The sequence below is a fragment of the Pseudogymnoascus verrucosus genome, assembly GCF_001662655.1.
Source record: "Pseudogymnoascus verrucosus strain UAMH 10579 unplaced genomic scaffold scaffold_39, whole genome shotgun sequence".
Taxonomy (NCBI): domain Eukaryota; kingdom Fungi; phylum Ascomycota; class Leotiomycetes; order Thelebolales; family Thelebolaceae; genus Pseudogymnoascus; species Pseudogymnoascus verrucosus.
In genome coordinates, this window is record NW_017263690.1 from 131335 (window position 1) to 143985 (window position 12651).

At 48.7% G+C, this 12651-nt stretch overlaps 5 protein-coding genes across 5 annotated transcripts; 4 read left to right on the forward strand and 1 right to left on the reverse strand.

Annotated features, from left to right (window-relative positions):
- Positions 1-525: 525 nt before the first annotated feature.
- Positions 526-1434, reverse strand: VE01_07721 (uncharacterized protein; the record flags this gene model as incomplete). The annotated part of the gene is made up of 2 exons (XM_018277154.1): positions 526-844; positions 1286-1434. 2 exons carry the CDS (start codon positions 1432-1434, stop codon positions 526-528), a joined length of 468 nt encoding a protein of 155 aa, XP_018128047.1.
- Positions 1435-3297: 1863 nt separating this feature from the next.
- On the forward strand, positions 3298-5069 carry VE01_07722 (uncharacterized protein). The gene is made up of 2 exons (XM_018277155.2): positions 3298-4203; positions 4261-5069. The coding sequence occupies exons 1-2, from the start codon at positions 4138-4140 to the stop codon at positions 5026-5028; spliced, it is 834 nt and encodes a 277-aa protein (XP_018128050.1). The 5' UTR covers positions 3298-4137; the 3' UTR covers positions 5029-5069.
- A 1823-nt stretch (positions 5070-6892) lies between these two features.
- Positions 6893-7625, forward strand: VE01_07723 (uncharacterized protein; the record flags this gene model as incomplete). Its single annotated transcript, XM_018277156.1, has 2 exons — positions 6893-7006; positions 7197-7625. 2 exons carry the CDS (start codon positions 6893-6895, stop codon positions 7623-7625), a joined length of 543 nt encoding a protein of 180 aa, XP_018128049.1.
- A 1390-nt stretch (positions 7626-9015) lies between these two features.
- VE01_07724 (uncharacterized protein) lies at positions 9016-10002 on the forward strand. Its single transcript, XM_018277157.2, has 4 exons — positions 9016-9090; positions 9194-9245; positions 9298-9411; positions 9519-10002. Exons 2-4 carry the CDS (start codon positions 9234-9236, stop codon positions 9939-9941), a joined length of 549 nt encoding a protein of 182 aa, XP_018128052.1. The 5' UTR covers positions 9016-9090; positions 9194-9233; the 3' UTR covers positions 9942-10002.
- Positions 10003-10833: 831 nt separating this feature from the next.
- On the forward strand, positions 10834-11801 carry VE01_07725 (uncharacterized protein). Its single transcript, XM_018277158.2, has 3 exons — positions 10834-11199; positions 11252-11304; positions 11383-11801. The coding sequence occupies exons 1-3, from the start codon at positions 11128-11130 to the stop codon at positions 11666-11668; spliced, it is 411 nt and encodes a 136-aa protein (XP_018128051.1). The 5' UTR covers positions 10834-11127; the 3' UTR covers positions 11669-11801.
- Positions 11802-12651: the final 850 nt, after the last annotated feature.

Sequence of the window (12651 nt, forward strand, 5' to 3'; positions counted from 1 at the left end):
AGTGAAAGTGGACGTAGGTTTGATGTACTGTATCTCCATTGAACGCGCGTGCTGATCTATACCATCCCATCCTCCTCTGGCCGTGTATACCGATCTGTTTCTCATCCACCATCATCATCATTTAGTAGTATATCTATTTCCCAGGCCTGGTATATTAACTCCCCCCATCCATCCATCCATAAACACCACCCTGAGTGTATGGCCATTCATTATACCTCATATCTCCAATCGTAAAAACGTAGAAAGCAAAAAAGAGACAGAAACGAAAAGGGAGAACAGACACTAGTTGTAAAAATCAAATATAAACTCCATTCTCAGCTTTTTTTCTTCGTCTGGCAGTAACTCCTAGCCACTTCTCAGAGAGCAACCATCACTGGGAAGTGGGTGAAAATCGAGGGTCCGTAATAACGAAAGGCATCATGCCAAACCGTGAAATGAAACCGATCAGACGTAAAGACTAGACCTAGACCTCGTTAGTTCTCATCATTCTCATACACTCAAACGTAGTGGAGACGAAAAAACAACTTACTCCTCATCCAAGTCCACAAACTCCTCCTCGCCGCTCAGAGACTCCATCTTGAACTGAGCCGCAGTCTGGCCTCCGAACGCAATGCCATTGATCTCCTTGAAGCCGCCATTCTCCTGATCCTCCTTGACTACGTCGCGCTTCCTCTTCTTGCTCGGCGTGGCAAAGTCCTCAGCCTCCTCGTCATCGACATTGTTGTCCAACTGCTTGGGCTTGCGCGAGGCGGGGGTTTTGGGCGTCTTTGGGGTTCTGGGCGTGCTGGGGACGCTGCCATTGGCGCCGGTGTTGGAGGCTTTGCGGAGCTTTTGGAAGTGCTGGCTGGGAGGTGTTAGTTGGTTGTAATGTGGATTGCGGGATAATAAATTCGGGGACTATGTGCAGGGTAAAAAGGTTTAGACGTAGTGAGGCTGATAACTGTGGGGACTTTGCGTGGAGAGAGGTGGGAAGAGAGCTGCGTGGGGCTGGAGAGATCAAACGCGAAGAGAGAACAGTGATAAATCAGACAGTTTCCATAAAACAGAACTGCTGGGGAGAAAACACGAAGAGGGGACAGCGATAAATCAGAGAGTTTCCATAAAACAGAACTGCTGATTTTAATTTGCATAAAAGAAAGGTAGGCTGCTGATGAAGATAGTGCTATGGTAAAAGTCGGTCTCAGATCGAACTACAGCGCTGATAGACGTGCAGTTATAGTGAAACCACATATAAAAGTGGTGAAATTATGCTGAAGACAGATGAAGGAACGACAAAATAACATACCGACAGCCTTCATGAGAGAAGGAGTAGTTCTCGTTCTTGGTGGCCATCTTGGCAGCGATAACGCGCCAGTCCAGACCCTGGAGCTTGTTCTCGTCGATGATGGCGAGCAGGAGGTCGCGGTCAGCTTCAGGAGTCCATGGAGAAGGCATGGTGATGATGATTGTGAATTAGTTTGCAGTGGTTGTTTGTGAGTGAGAGTAATGCAGCGAGGCAAATTGCAGGTGCTTTGAGGTTTGAGGGAGTAGATGTAGGTGGAAGGTTGCAGTTGTGGTTGTGGTTGATGGAGGGGCTGGTTGTAGGGTGTGAGGCGGGGTGATAAAGAAGAACGCGGAGGCTGGTAAAGTGCGAAGGGAGGACGGTGGCAGTGGCAGGCAGTATCTGGGACGAACGAAAGATACTTGGTAAAGTGCGTGCAGATGTGAAGGGACGCGTCGCGGGGGGATGGAGGAGGGGAGGATGGCAAGGGATAGATGACGAGCAAAGAGCGGTAGGAGATGCCTTGTATGGGGAGAATACATCAACTTACTCGATATACTTACTACACTACAGGTCTAGTTTCTACTAAGTTGCAGCAGAGTGTCTCACCAGTCGCTATCAAGCAGATGCAAAAGTGATATTAACAAGGAAGCTATCTCCTGAAAAGCCTCTGACCGCCGGCCACTGAGCCAATGGCGGTGAGGACATGTTTGGGGGATGATGGGATGCTTCTCTCGCGGGGCGTCGTTGAGCGCCCTGGTCGGCGTCAACAATGCGCCAGTGGTGAGTCAGTGTGGCTGATCGACGAGGATGCCTGTAGGATGCCTGTAGGCTCCTTCTAGGTGGTTGCAGGGCTGCTTCCAGGTGGTTGAAAGGTGAGAGGTGCAAAGATGGGCGCAAGATATGATATGAGGGGATTGGACAATGGACGAAGAGGATGGGTGGACGACGACGGCCCTTATGCAGGCACTGATACACTGACTAATGCAGGAAGATGCAGGAGGATTGTATCTGTAGTACAGTCTTCCCCCGCATGGTTGTCGGTATGTGGCATAGTCTGGATAGTATGCATACTATCCAGACTATTCGCATGTCGATTCCCGTAGATTTGCCCCCAGTTTGTACAGGAACATGGTCTTTCCGTGGTGATGGTTCGTGGTGGTTCGCTGTGGTTCGTGATGATGTTGTACGTGCCCCGCTGCTGCCTGATGTCTACCTGATTTGTTTTGGTTTCTTCCCTGCAAGACCGTAACAAGAGGCGCATATGATCCATGCATTTGGGTTCTATTCTCCGAAATAATAGCAGGGCGAGAACGAACTAGGTAATACCTGCATAGTGTGTCCAGTAATGTATGGTATCTGATAGTAGTGTGATAGTATTTTCCCGGCATTTCCTGCGCCGACCCGGCGAGCTGGGTTGTTACTCCTCTCTGTCCAGGGGGAACGTCGTCCCAGCCACCGGGAACGGGGCGGGATATCCGGCTGAACTATATTACACCGCACTATAGCACTATAGCACCCTTGTTTACAGTAACAGTACTATAATACCTCGTATGTAAAATGCCTGTAAGATGCCTGTAAAATGCGGCCATCACTTTGTTTCGCCAAGCTGGGGACGCCATGAAATGTGATAGCTATGTGATAGCTATGAGACAGCTATCTTTGCGCATTAAATTCGGGAGATTAACTAGATAATCAAGGCTGCATAACACATTCCCACACAACATATTATATAGCCATCGTAAATATAGCTCGCCCGGAGAAATACAGCCTCACCTCAGTCGGAGAAGAGAGGAGAAAGGGAGAAAAGGGGGAAACAAAATCATGGGGCTGGGGAGAAAACATCTCCAAGCGATAGGCGAAGGGACATGCACGTATGGATGGAGTACTTGTCTAACCCCGGCAGTCCCTGCCACTAGCCATGTAACTACCACTACCAGCGGCACTAACACACACCCATGTCGCTTAGCGCGCTTGTCAATCTGCGCAATCAATCCCCATCCATCTCTCCCATCCATGTACTCTCCCTCCACCTCCTCCCACCTCGCTCCTTCCATCTCCATGCTCCATATCCATGCCTCATATCCATACCTCATATCCATGCCCCATATCCATATCCATATCTCATATCCATACCTCATATCCCTCCCCCCATCTCCCTCTCTACCAAACGAACACCTATCACCGCCACCATCAATCGCCGAAACCATCTCCACTCCCTTACCACTTACATTCAAACCCCCACCATTCCTCGCTATGGACATATCCCTCACTCCCTCCCTCCATCCTCACCTCCCCTCCCCCTTTCCTCCTCCTCCACCCTGCCAAACCCCGTCCTTTCACCCCACGCCAAACCCTTCTGCAACCATCCGATGCTCCTCACCCCCCATTCGCTAATCTTCATTCATGCATCGCTCCGCTCCCTAGCCCCTCTGCTTCGATCCCGGGACGTCCCCGCGGGACCCCTTCCCTCTCTTCCCTCCACCAAACCCCCTGGCGAACCCTGCCGATCTCCGCCCGCCCCATGCCGCCCAGCTAGACATGCCATCGTGAACGAGAGACAGATCCCCCACCCGATCCCCCCACCATGCTTGCCCTGCGCCGTGCCAGCAAACCCGACCCACGCTCTCCCTTTCACCATCTTTCACATATCAACAGCAGCCTCCTCCCATCCTGTCGTGACCCTCCCCCACTCATGGACATTCTCACTTTGCTGAACTTTCTTCCTCAAAATCTGCACCACCTGAACATCCCGCCCACCGCCGCAGAACTTACACCGCATACGCTCGATCGACACTTTACGCTACAAACCAACCCCACCACCCCTTGCGTCCAACCCCAAATCCATCACCCTGGCATCCCTACGACGTTCCACCATGCCGAGTGAGGCACAGATGGCGAAGTTCATGTACTACATCGTCAAGCAGCTCGATGTGCGGAGTGTAAGTTTTTCCCCTCACCCCACTCCAAAAAAAAGACAGACACTAACACATCACCAGGTCGACTGGAACCTCGTCGCGAGCGACATGGAAATCACCAACGGCCACGCGGCCCGCATGCGCTTCGCCCGCTTCAAGAACCAGATGGAAGGCACAGTCCCCAAAGCCCGCGCGCCCCGCGACAAATCCCGCGCCCCAAAAGCCAAGCGCGTCAAGACCAAGGACGAGAAGAAGGAGGAGGACGGCGGCGAGAAGGCCTTGCTGAAATTGAAACTTGAAGAGGGTGCCGCCGCCGATTCGGCTCCTGCCTCAGGGGAGCCCGCGGAACAAGCTCTGGCCAGGTCGCCGGCAGTCAAGCCAGAGCCAGCGGACGACGTCGTGCTCGGGGATGCGGATGCGCCAGGTGAGGCGGTCAACGAGAGCGAACTCCCAAAACAAACCACGCACATGTCTCACACACCCTCTCACTCGCCGCCGAACTCGACCAACCCGACGCCATCACATTCCCTCGCAACTCCCACGCACCTCCACGGATCGCCCTACCACCACCTCTTACCAGAGCCACGTCGGTCCTCTGTCAACTACTCGCCCGCCTCCAGCTACACCTTCTCCCCGCACGAGATAATGTCCTCCCAGGGCAGCATGTTCATGCAGTCCATGGAGGGTGTGGGGTCGCAGGATATGGGGATGGCGCCGACAGCCGCATTTTATGATCCATTCCTGTATGTGTTGCCTCAGTCACATCAGCAGCAGCAGCAGCAGACGCTGGTGGATGCGCAGGGGAGACTGGTGAAGGGCGAGCTTCAGTGGGATACGTCGTTTTGTTGATGGGTGTACTGAGCGAGATGAATAATGAATCGGCGGGCGGGATTAATAAAATCCTGACGTTAGCAACGTCAGATGGGATGGGTGGGTAATATGGGTTCGTGGTGGAGTTTTTGCATCGGGTGACGAAGGTGGTCATTTTCATGTGAGCTTGTAGGTTTTTTGTGTGTGTTTTGAGTTTTTTTGTAATCACGGATACCATAGCATAGATCGTTTTGGATTTGGAAATAATGATGGGAATTAGATTAGATGGATGGAAGGGAGCTAGAGTCGCTGATAACATCGTCCCGGTGAGGTTGGCAATTGTTTGTGGCAAGAGACAGACGACATAAATCACATCGCTGAATTTGTTCAATTGCACGCCGAAGGTTGGTTTGTAGATGCTTAACTTTGGTTTCAAGTTCCGTGATTTGGGGATCGCGAGTCATTGTTGTGATGATTTGAAAAGGCTTCTACGAAGGTCGAGGTTCGTTGACAGAAGTAGACAAACATTATCTTTCGAGCTAATTCTAATTAGTATGACTTTATTTCATGAAATAAAGTCATACCAATTAGAATTAGCTCTAAAATAACAGGGGCAGAGGTAGCTGGGCAACGAATAATGCTCCTCGGTCACACTTGTTAGTTGAGGACCAACGACGGCATGATGTAGGTTTCAGCCAGAATTAATCTTGTCGCCTTAGTAGGGCAGTTCTACTGTCTGGAGAAAGCTCTCTGAAGAAACCCTGTCTGAATAAGAAAGTAATCAATGTAATATTTGTCTTACGAGATGTGCTCAAACAAGCAATGTGCTCCAGGATTTGGAAATTGGATATGTTGCTGCTCTTATTTCTCGGGGGTTGATATGAAAATAGTAATCCGCACTTCGAGATGTGTTCTCATTTTAGCTCAGATAGTGAAAGAAATGAAGACCAAACCCACAAGGTGGTTTATAAAACAGAATGCTAGATGACGACAATTCTTTTCTGCTTCCATTTCGTAAAATTTGCCTTTGCAGGATAAATAAGCATTAAGAAATTTAGAGTTATATTACTGGTGAATTTAAAATATAATTTAGAAAACTGTTGTCTTCGGGCCCGAATAGTCCTCAAAATAACACAGAACAAACAACACAGCACCGGAAGACTCGAAAGGCTTCTCCAGAATATATCGGATACTGATCTGGAAAGAACTGCCATTGTCTACCAATCAACCGTCTTCTTTCGATTTCTATAATATCAACCATACAAACACAGACCGAGTGCTCTGGACTTCCCGAGTCCAAACCATACAAATTGCAGGAGAAGCTGCAGGAGAAACATCTATTTTCTGACCGCCCTTCTACCGCAACTCTTCGCTTCGAGGCCTATAAATTCTACCTTCCACCCACAACCGTTTTCAAACATTCCATCCACAATACACCTCACAAACATCAATCCACTTGCTCCTGCTTTGGCCTTTTGTCATTGCAAGGCCTTTATAATTTGCAAATCAAACCATTCAATACAAAAAGTAAGTTGCATTCCCATATTCTCACTTCGAGCAATGAGCCTCAGCCAGTCTGGTTCATATGAACCACACTTGGTTGAATTCCACCTCTGAGTTATACTTGGACTTTCTTCAAAGACAGGCTAGTGATTACTTCTACATCTATCAAAGATATCTGCTTGAGCATATACAAGTGGAACATCAAGTTGGCGGCCATCACTTCACAACTGCAACAATCATAGTCTCACATTTTCACCTCGAACCTTGCTCACCAAACAACCTACTCTACAAAACATATCATTTCACATTCCAGACTGCTAACTATTTCAAAAGTCTCATCATCCACCACAATTAAAACCAGCTCAACAGTCAGCTTCGATCTTTGCATCCAACCATCAAGATGTCTGGACAACCACCATCCTCTCCGGCCCAGCCTGGCGCCACTCGCGTCCCAACTCCACTGGAGTGCAACTTCCTCGTGGCCATTGTCAAGAACAGTGATGGAGTCACCAACGTAAGCTTTCTTCCATACAGTCATCGGCTTTGTTTTGATTTCTCTGTCACTCCTCGGGACACTCTATTGTGAATTATCATAAATTCACCCACACCAACAACGGCCCGAAAACTCCTCATTTTCCTGGCATTATCTCTCCTCTTCTTGAAATCACAAACACAATTTTTCAGTCTTCCTAACAACCCCACAGATCGACTGGGACGCCGTGGCCAGCGAGGCCGGCTACAACAACGCCGCCACAGCCCGTGTCCGCTTCGGCCAGGTCAAGAAAGCCCTCGGCTGGACAGTCCGCGTCGTCGGCTCCAAGGGCAGCCCAATCAAAAGCCCCACCAAGGTCGAGAAGAAGCCTGCCAAGCCCAGGGCGGCCCGCAAGCCAAAGGCCTTGACGAAGAAGCAGCAGGAGGCCTTGGCTGCGGCTGTGGATGATGACTCCAATGACAATGAGCAGGAGGATGCTGATGTCTACAAGGAGGAGGATGATGCCAATGGCCACAAGAAGGAGTTTGGCAATGGCTACAAGCAGGAGCATGACGAGGTTGTCAAGACCGAAGACGTCGATGAGGATGCCGATACGGCGGTCGAGGAGGAGGAGTACGCCTCCGCTGACGACTATGCCTGAAGGCTTGCGGGAATCTGATTTACTATCCAGAGCCTGGGAGAACAGTTGATGCTTCACACCCATCTGATTGTTTTCGCCGCGACGCTGGGGTTTCGGTGCATTTGATTGCAATTTCTGCATATTTTGTAAGTTTTCTATTTCCACATCTCCTGGACTGGATTCTATCGAGCATACACTAACGCGGAAACCACTGCAGATTTCCAGGTTTACACATTCACGGTGAATCTGAAGGCGGGTCCGGAAACCTGCATATATCACAACAACATCGTACTGGGTGGATGGGCGCATTGCGAATGTTTCTTTTCGATCTGATTATATACTCTGCGGTATGACATGGATAGGATGGGGTGAGAAGGGATGGGCGCATGGCAGTCTTTAAGATAGGAATGAAACCGCGTTTTTCGATAACTGCAGTGATGCCTTCACCTGTGACGAGACCAAAATCCGTATTTAGTATTTTGCCTCATTTGAAACACCGCAGATTTTGTGTGAGGAGGGCCGGAATGCTTGAAACGAAAGAATGCTCTTGGTGTAGAACTCGGCATTATATAAAATGAGAGTGACGAACTCATCGAGTCTTGTATTTACAAAGCAAGGCACTGGAAGACTCGAATAGTTTGTAAATGGCCATGAATGGGGTTTCCTCTGGTGCATGTTCCTGGAGAAAGAAATTGTCAAAACATGTTTTTATATCACAATTACGACTTGTCAACGGTCTCTGTGGCCACCCCGCACTGCCCCAGCCTACTATTTCTATTTCCGCTGACTTTGGATACCGAAGGTGAGCACTGGGACGTCTGAATAATCATGCTGTCTGTGATAATACTGCGGCTGTGGTTTAGTCTCTGGCCTTGCACAAGGCAACGAAAGTAGATGGTTGGCGGTCAGAAACATTGTCTCGAAAGAATGCAGAGTTGCAGGGGACTGAGTCAACCTGCCCCTCGTATATAGAGCAATAAGTGACTGTGGAATACCCTTATTTATAATTTTAAAGGGGAGATGGGATAGCACAGTGTCAAATGGAACGAACTAGCCACATCAAGTGCGGAATTTGGGATCTGTAGTGAAGTGGCACATGAAGCATGGTTTGTAAAAGAAAGGTGAGTGGACACCAGTGGCCAGGTTGGAAACATATGAGAATGATATGGATCTTCTCTTTGGGCGAATCAAAGAGAATGGTCTTAATAACAGGAAAGTAAAAGTGAACCTTTGATTATCTAAGGAAGACGTAAATGAACCGGAATATTCCTATACAAATCTATGAAAGACTGAAGCCGCTCGAAGCACTGAGTGCAGCCGCAAAATCCCCGGTTGCCTCGGAGCCTCCAGATATAAATACCCAGGTTGGCTTCTTACTGACCTTAATTCTTTCATCACCAACAACACCAAGCAAAAACACAACAATCAGTGGCTCCACCACACTTGCTCTTGTTCAATCACTCCGAAAAGGAAACATAAGCTCCAGGTATGTGCAAGACCCAAAAGAAGCTGGTGGCAACCATTCGATTTGGACCTCGACTCACTTGCTTTCTTCAACCTCACCTGAAACTATACTAAAACAGCCACAGCTTGACTTCACCATTCCTCAGAAACAGGAACATCGCCAAGATGCCATCCAAGGTACGCAACATCATGAACGAAACCCCCAACGGCAATGACTGACCTGAACCAGAAGCTTGACACTGTTGCTGAAGGTGTTGCTGACACCGCCGGTTCCGGCATGCGCGCCGATGATGTCCTGTTCTTGATCGATTGCCTCCATAACAATACGGGTGGCCAAGTCCAGGTAAGCAGCCTTGAAACTCCTTTATCTAAACACCGAGCTTGTCATATCGAGTGCTGTGTTGAGACTGAACACTCACCACACCTATCATATACTAACATTTCACTCAGATCGATTGCAGCGCGGTTGCCAAGAAGCGCAACATGGCCAACCCCAGGTCCGTTGCAAACCGCATCGCTATCATGAAGAAGAAGTACGGCTTGCCCCTCGCCGCCAGCACAGCCAAAGTTGCTGCTAAAACCAGCGATGTCGTCGACGGCAACAACGATCTCGCCATTGGCACCCAAGCTTCCCCTGTCAAGCGTACCGCCAAGAAGAACGCAGCTCGCAAAGCCCAATACAAGATTGCCAAGCGTGAGGAAACCCGCGCCCAGAGTCTTTCCGACAACAATGTCGACAAGGACCATCAGTCGGCCATGGACACCGATGAAATGGAGAAGGTGGTCTTTGGGAACCCCGATGATGATGAGGAGAATGATGACCACCAAGATGGCATGGAAGCTATGGTCAACGGCAACCACGACATTGTCTGATCTTTTCAATCGCCTCTTGGCCAGCGGCCTGGGCATTAACTTCCAACTTTCGAGTTAAGAGGCGGTTTCTATTTCTTTTGACGCAACATCACCCCCCCCCTCGCAAGGGCTGGACATATGGGAGACGAGCAGTTGCACTAGGCGGAGTTATATCAGATGGATATTCGATGCCTAATATTTTCCCTTCATAAATGGGATTTAATGAGATAAGATTTGATCTTCCAATCGTCTTGGTGCAATGATTGAACATAATTGTACTTGTGTTTCAAGAAGAGTCTTCAAAATAAGCCAAGGCCATGTAGGTTTGTGTAGATATGGAAAGGCTATGCTGGTCTCTGGCCTGATGGCGAACGCCAGTGAATGCCGGACATGTTTGGGATTCATTATCCGACCAAATGCAGTTTGCCAACCCAACCCGACCATAAATCTTACATAATGAATCATTTGAAGCCCCGAAGTAATAGCGGTGGCAGCTCAGTTCGTAATGGTGGTATACCTTCACTTTATAGTAATACCAAAAATGTTCAACATGGAAGGATAGATTGAAGCATCAACTCCGGGCCTTCTCAAAGTAGACGTGTGACGTTTCTACTGTGCGCCATGGTAACGACTTCATAATGCACCATTCCATATGCTGCATAATGACCTTTAATACACATCCAATGCACATGTCCGAAAGGAACTGGGTGAACGTTATGCCGCCGTCACGCTTGCCAGTTGAATGTTTGCCGGAATTATTGCATACAGTGCATCCGAGCTCGCACGAACCTCTTTTTGACTGATTGAGCATATTTCCAAAGCGTAATCGTAGGTGCAGTAGTTCACATATATTCACATTGGAGTTTGTTATTCCCGACGTTGTTGTAAGCTGATATATACAACAGTGGCATCTCAGACTTTGCTGCAAACTCCGTGTTCGTTTCCTGGCATTTGACCAAGTCGGTGCAGGTCCTGCTTTCATACTTAAAACCAAATATATCCGCCAAGCTCAGGCCAACTCTTCAGTGTGGAGCAACATATATTTTGGACTTCAAGCATCCACAAGCACTTTCTTCCTTCACATCAACACACCTGCTTCGGTCGTCAAATACTTTCTTCTGTCGCATCCATATACCTGCTTCTAACAACACTTGCTCGACAACACTTTCCAGAGCTCAGTTGCAAGTCATCCACGGATATCATCAAAATGCCACCAGCTACAAATGAAGAGCAGTTCCGCTTCCTCATCTCCTGTATCCGTTGGTCAAACAATGGCAAGGTATTAAACTCATTTGATTTTACTGGCAGCTCATTGCTGACTATTTCCACAGGTTGATTTCACAGAAGTTGCCAAAGAGTGCCAGGTGGTGAGCAAAGGTGCAGCGTAAGTCAATCTCCATTCCCAGTCTTCCGGCCATATTTGATGGTGACCTTGATAATTTTTACTTACGACCGGATGCAGCGCAAAGCGATATGAGCGTATGATGCGCGCTCATGGGATACACCCCAACGGAGGTCCCGGAAGGGCTCCAACTGCTCGCCAACCAAAGACAGAGCGCAATGCAGGACCATCCCCTACCAAGAAAGCAAAGGGAAAGGCCGCTGCGTTTGATGAGAGCATGAACGTTGACGACGACGAGGAGCCGGCGGGCAGCGACAACTTCAAGGCGGAGAACAGTCAGGATGAGGAGCTTCTCGTCATCAAGTCCGAGCAGTTCTACGAAGTCCCAGACCTCCAAGATGATTGAGGGGTTGGAAAGGTGATCGGCTGCCGAGTTGTGGCTCACAAAATTTCCCATCCATGCAAATGTTTCTATGATTTCATGGTTTGAGTTGAGGGGTGGGAAAGTTGACCGGGTGCCGAGTTGTGGCTCACAAAATTTCCCACCCAAAGCAAGTTTTTCTCTGATTTGATGGTTTGAGGCGGAACATACTTTTGCACATGAGGGGATGATATGTGTCTTTGTGAACTGCAGATAGTGACAGTTACAGATATTAATCAGACACTTCTGCTCTGTTTCCACAAAGTAAATATTCGTGGGGACTTAAAAGTGATAATTGCCATTCGTAGTTGCCGTGGATACCCACAAAGATATGCAGACTCTATTCTTGACCACGACCAACTTAGTCGCAGCTCAATTTTTGGGGCAGGGTGCGAGAAATTCCAACGCGAGAGTCTTTTGAGGTGCGAGAGTGTTTGTAAAGACAATAATGAATAATAGCGCCTCACTTTCTCAATTGCGTTCGCGAAGACTGGGACCACGAGGCGTCGTCTCAGTTAAGCGGCGACCCATCTGTAAACATTGTCTGCTTTCTTCAATGCTGCCACAATAGCAATTACACAGCAATTGCAACTGGTATCTAGAGTCCCTCTAGCGCTGCTCAATTAGGTACGTAGATCGAGTTCTTGTCATCACCAATCTTGCTGTCACTTCCTCTGTATTCTTGCTCTTGGTCTTGCTTCAGGCTCTGGGGCTGGCCTCGATCTGGTGTCCACTTCATCACTCTTCACCTTGCCTGCAACCACCAGTTCATTTAGCTTGCCCCTCTTCCTTCACATCCATTTCACCTTCACTCATAGCTGATCATAAAGGCCACTATTCGTATATGCTCTTCGCTAGATAAACATTCCACATCTAGGTGAGGTCCTGGGAGCTCCATTCGACATTGAGATTCCAATTCACCTGGCTTTCTTGACGACGTCGTGGATAACATAGCTAACTCTGATACC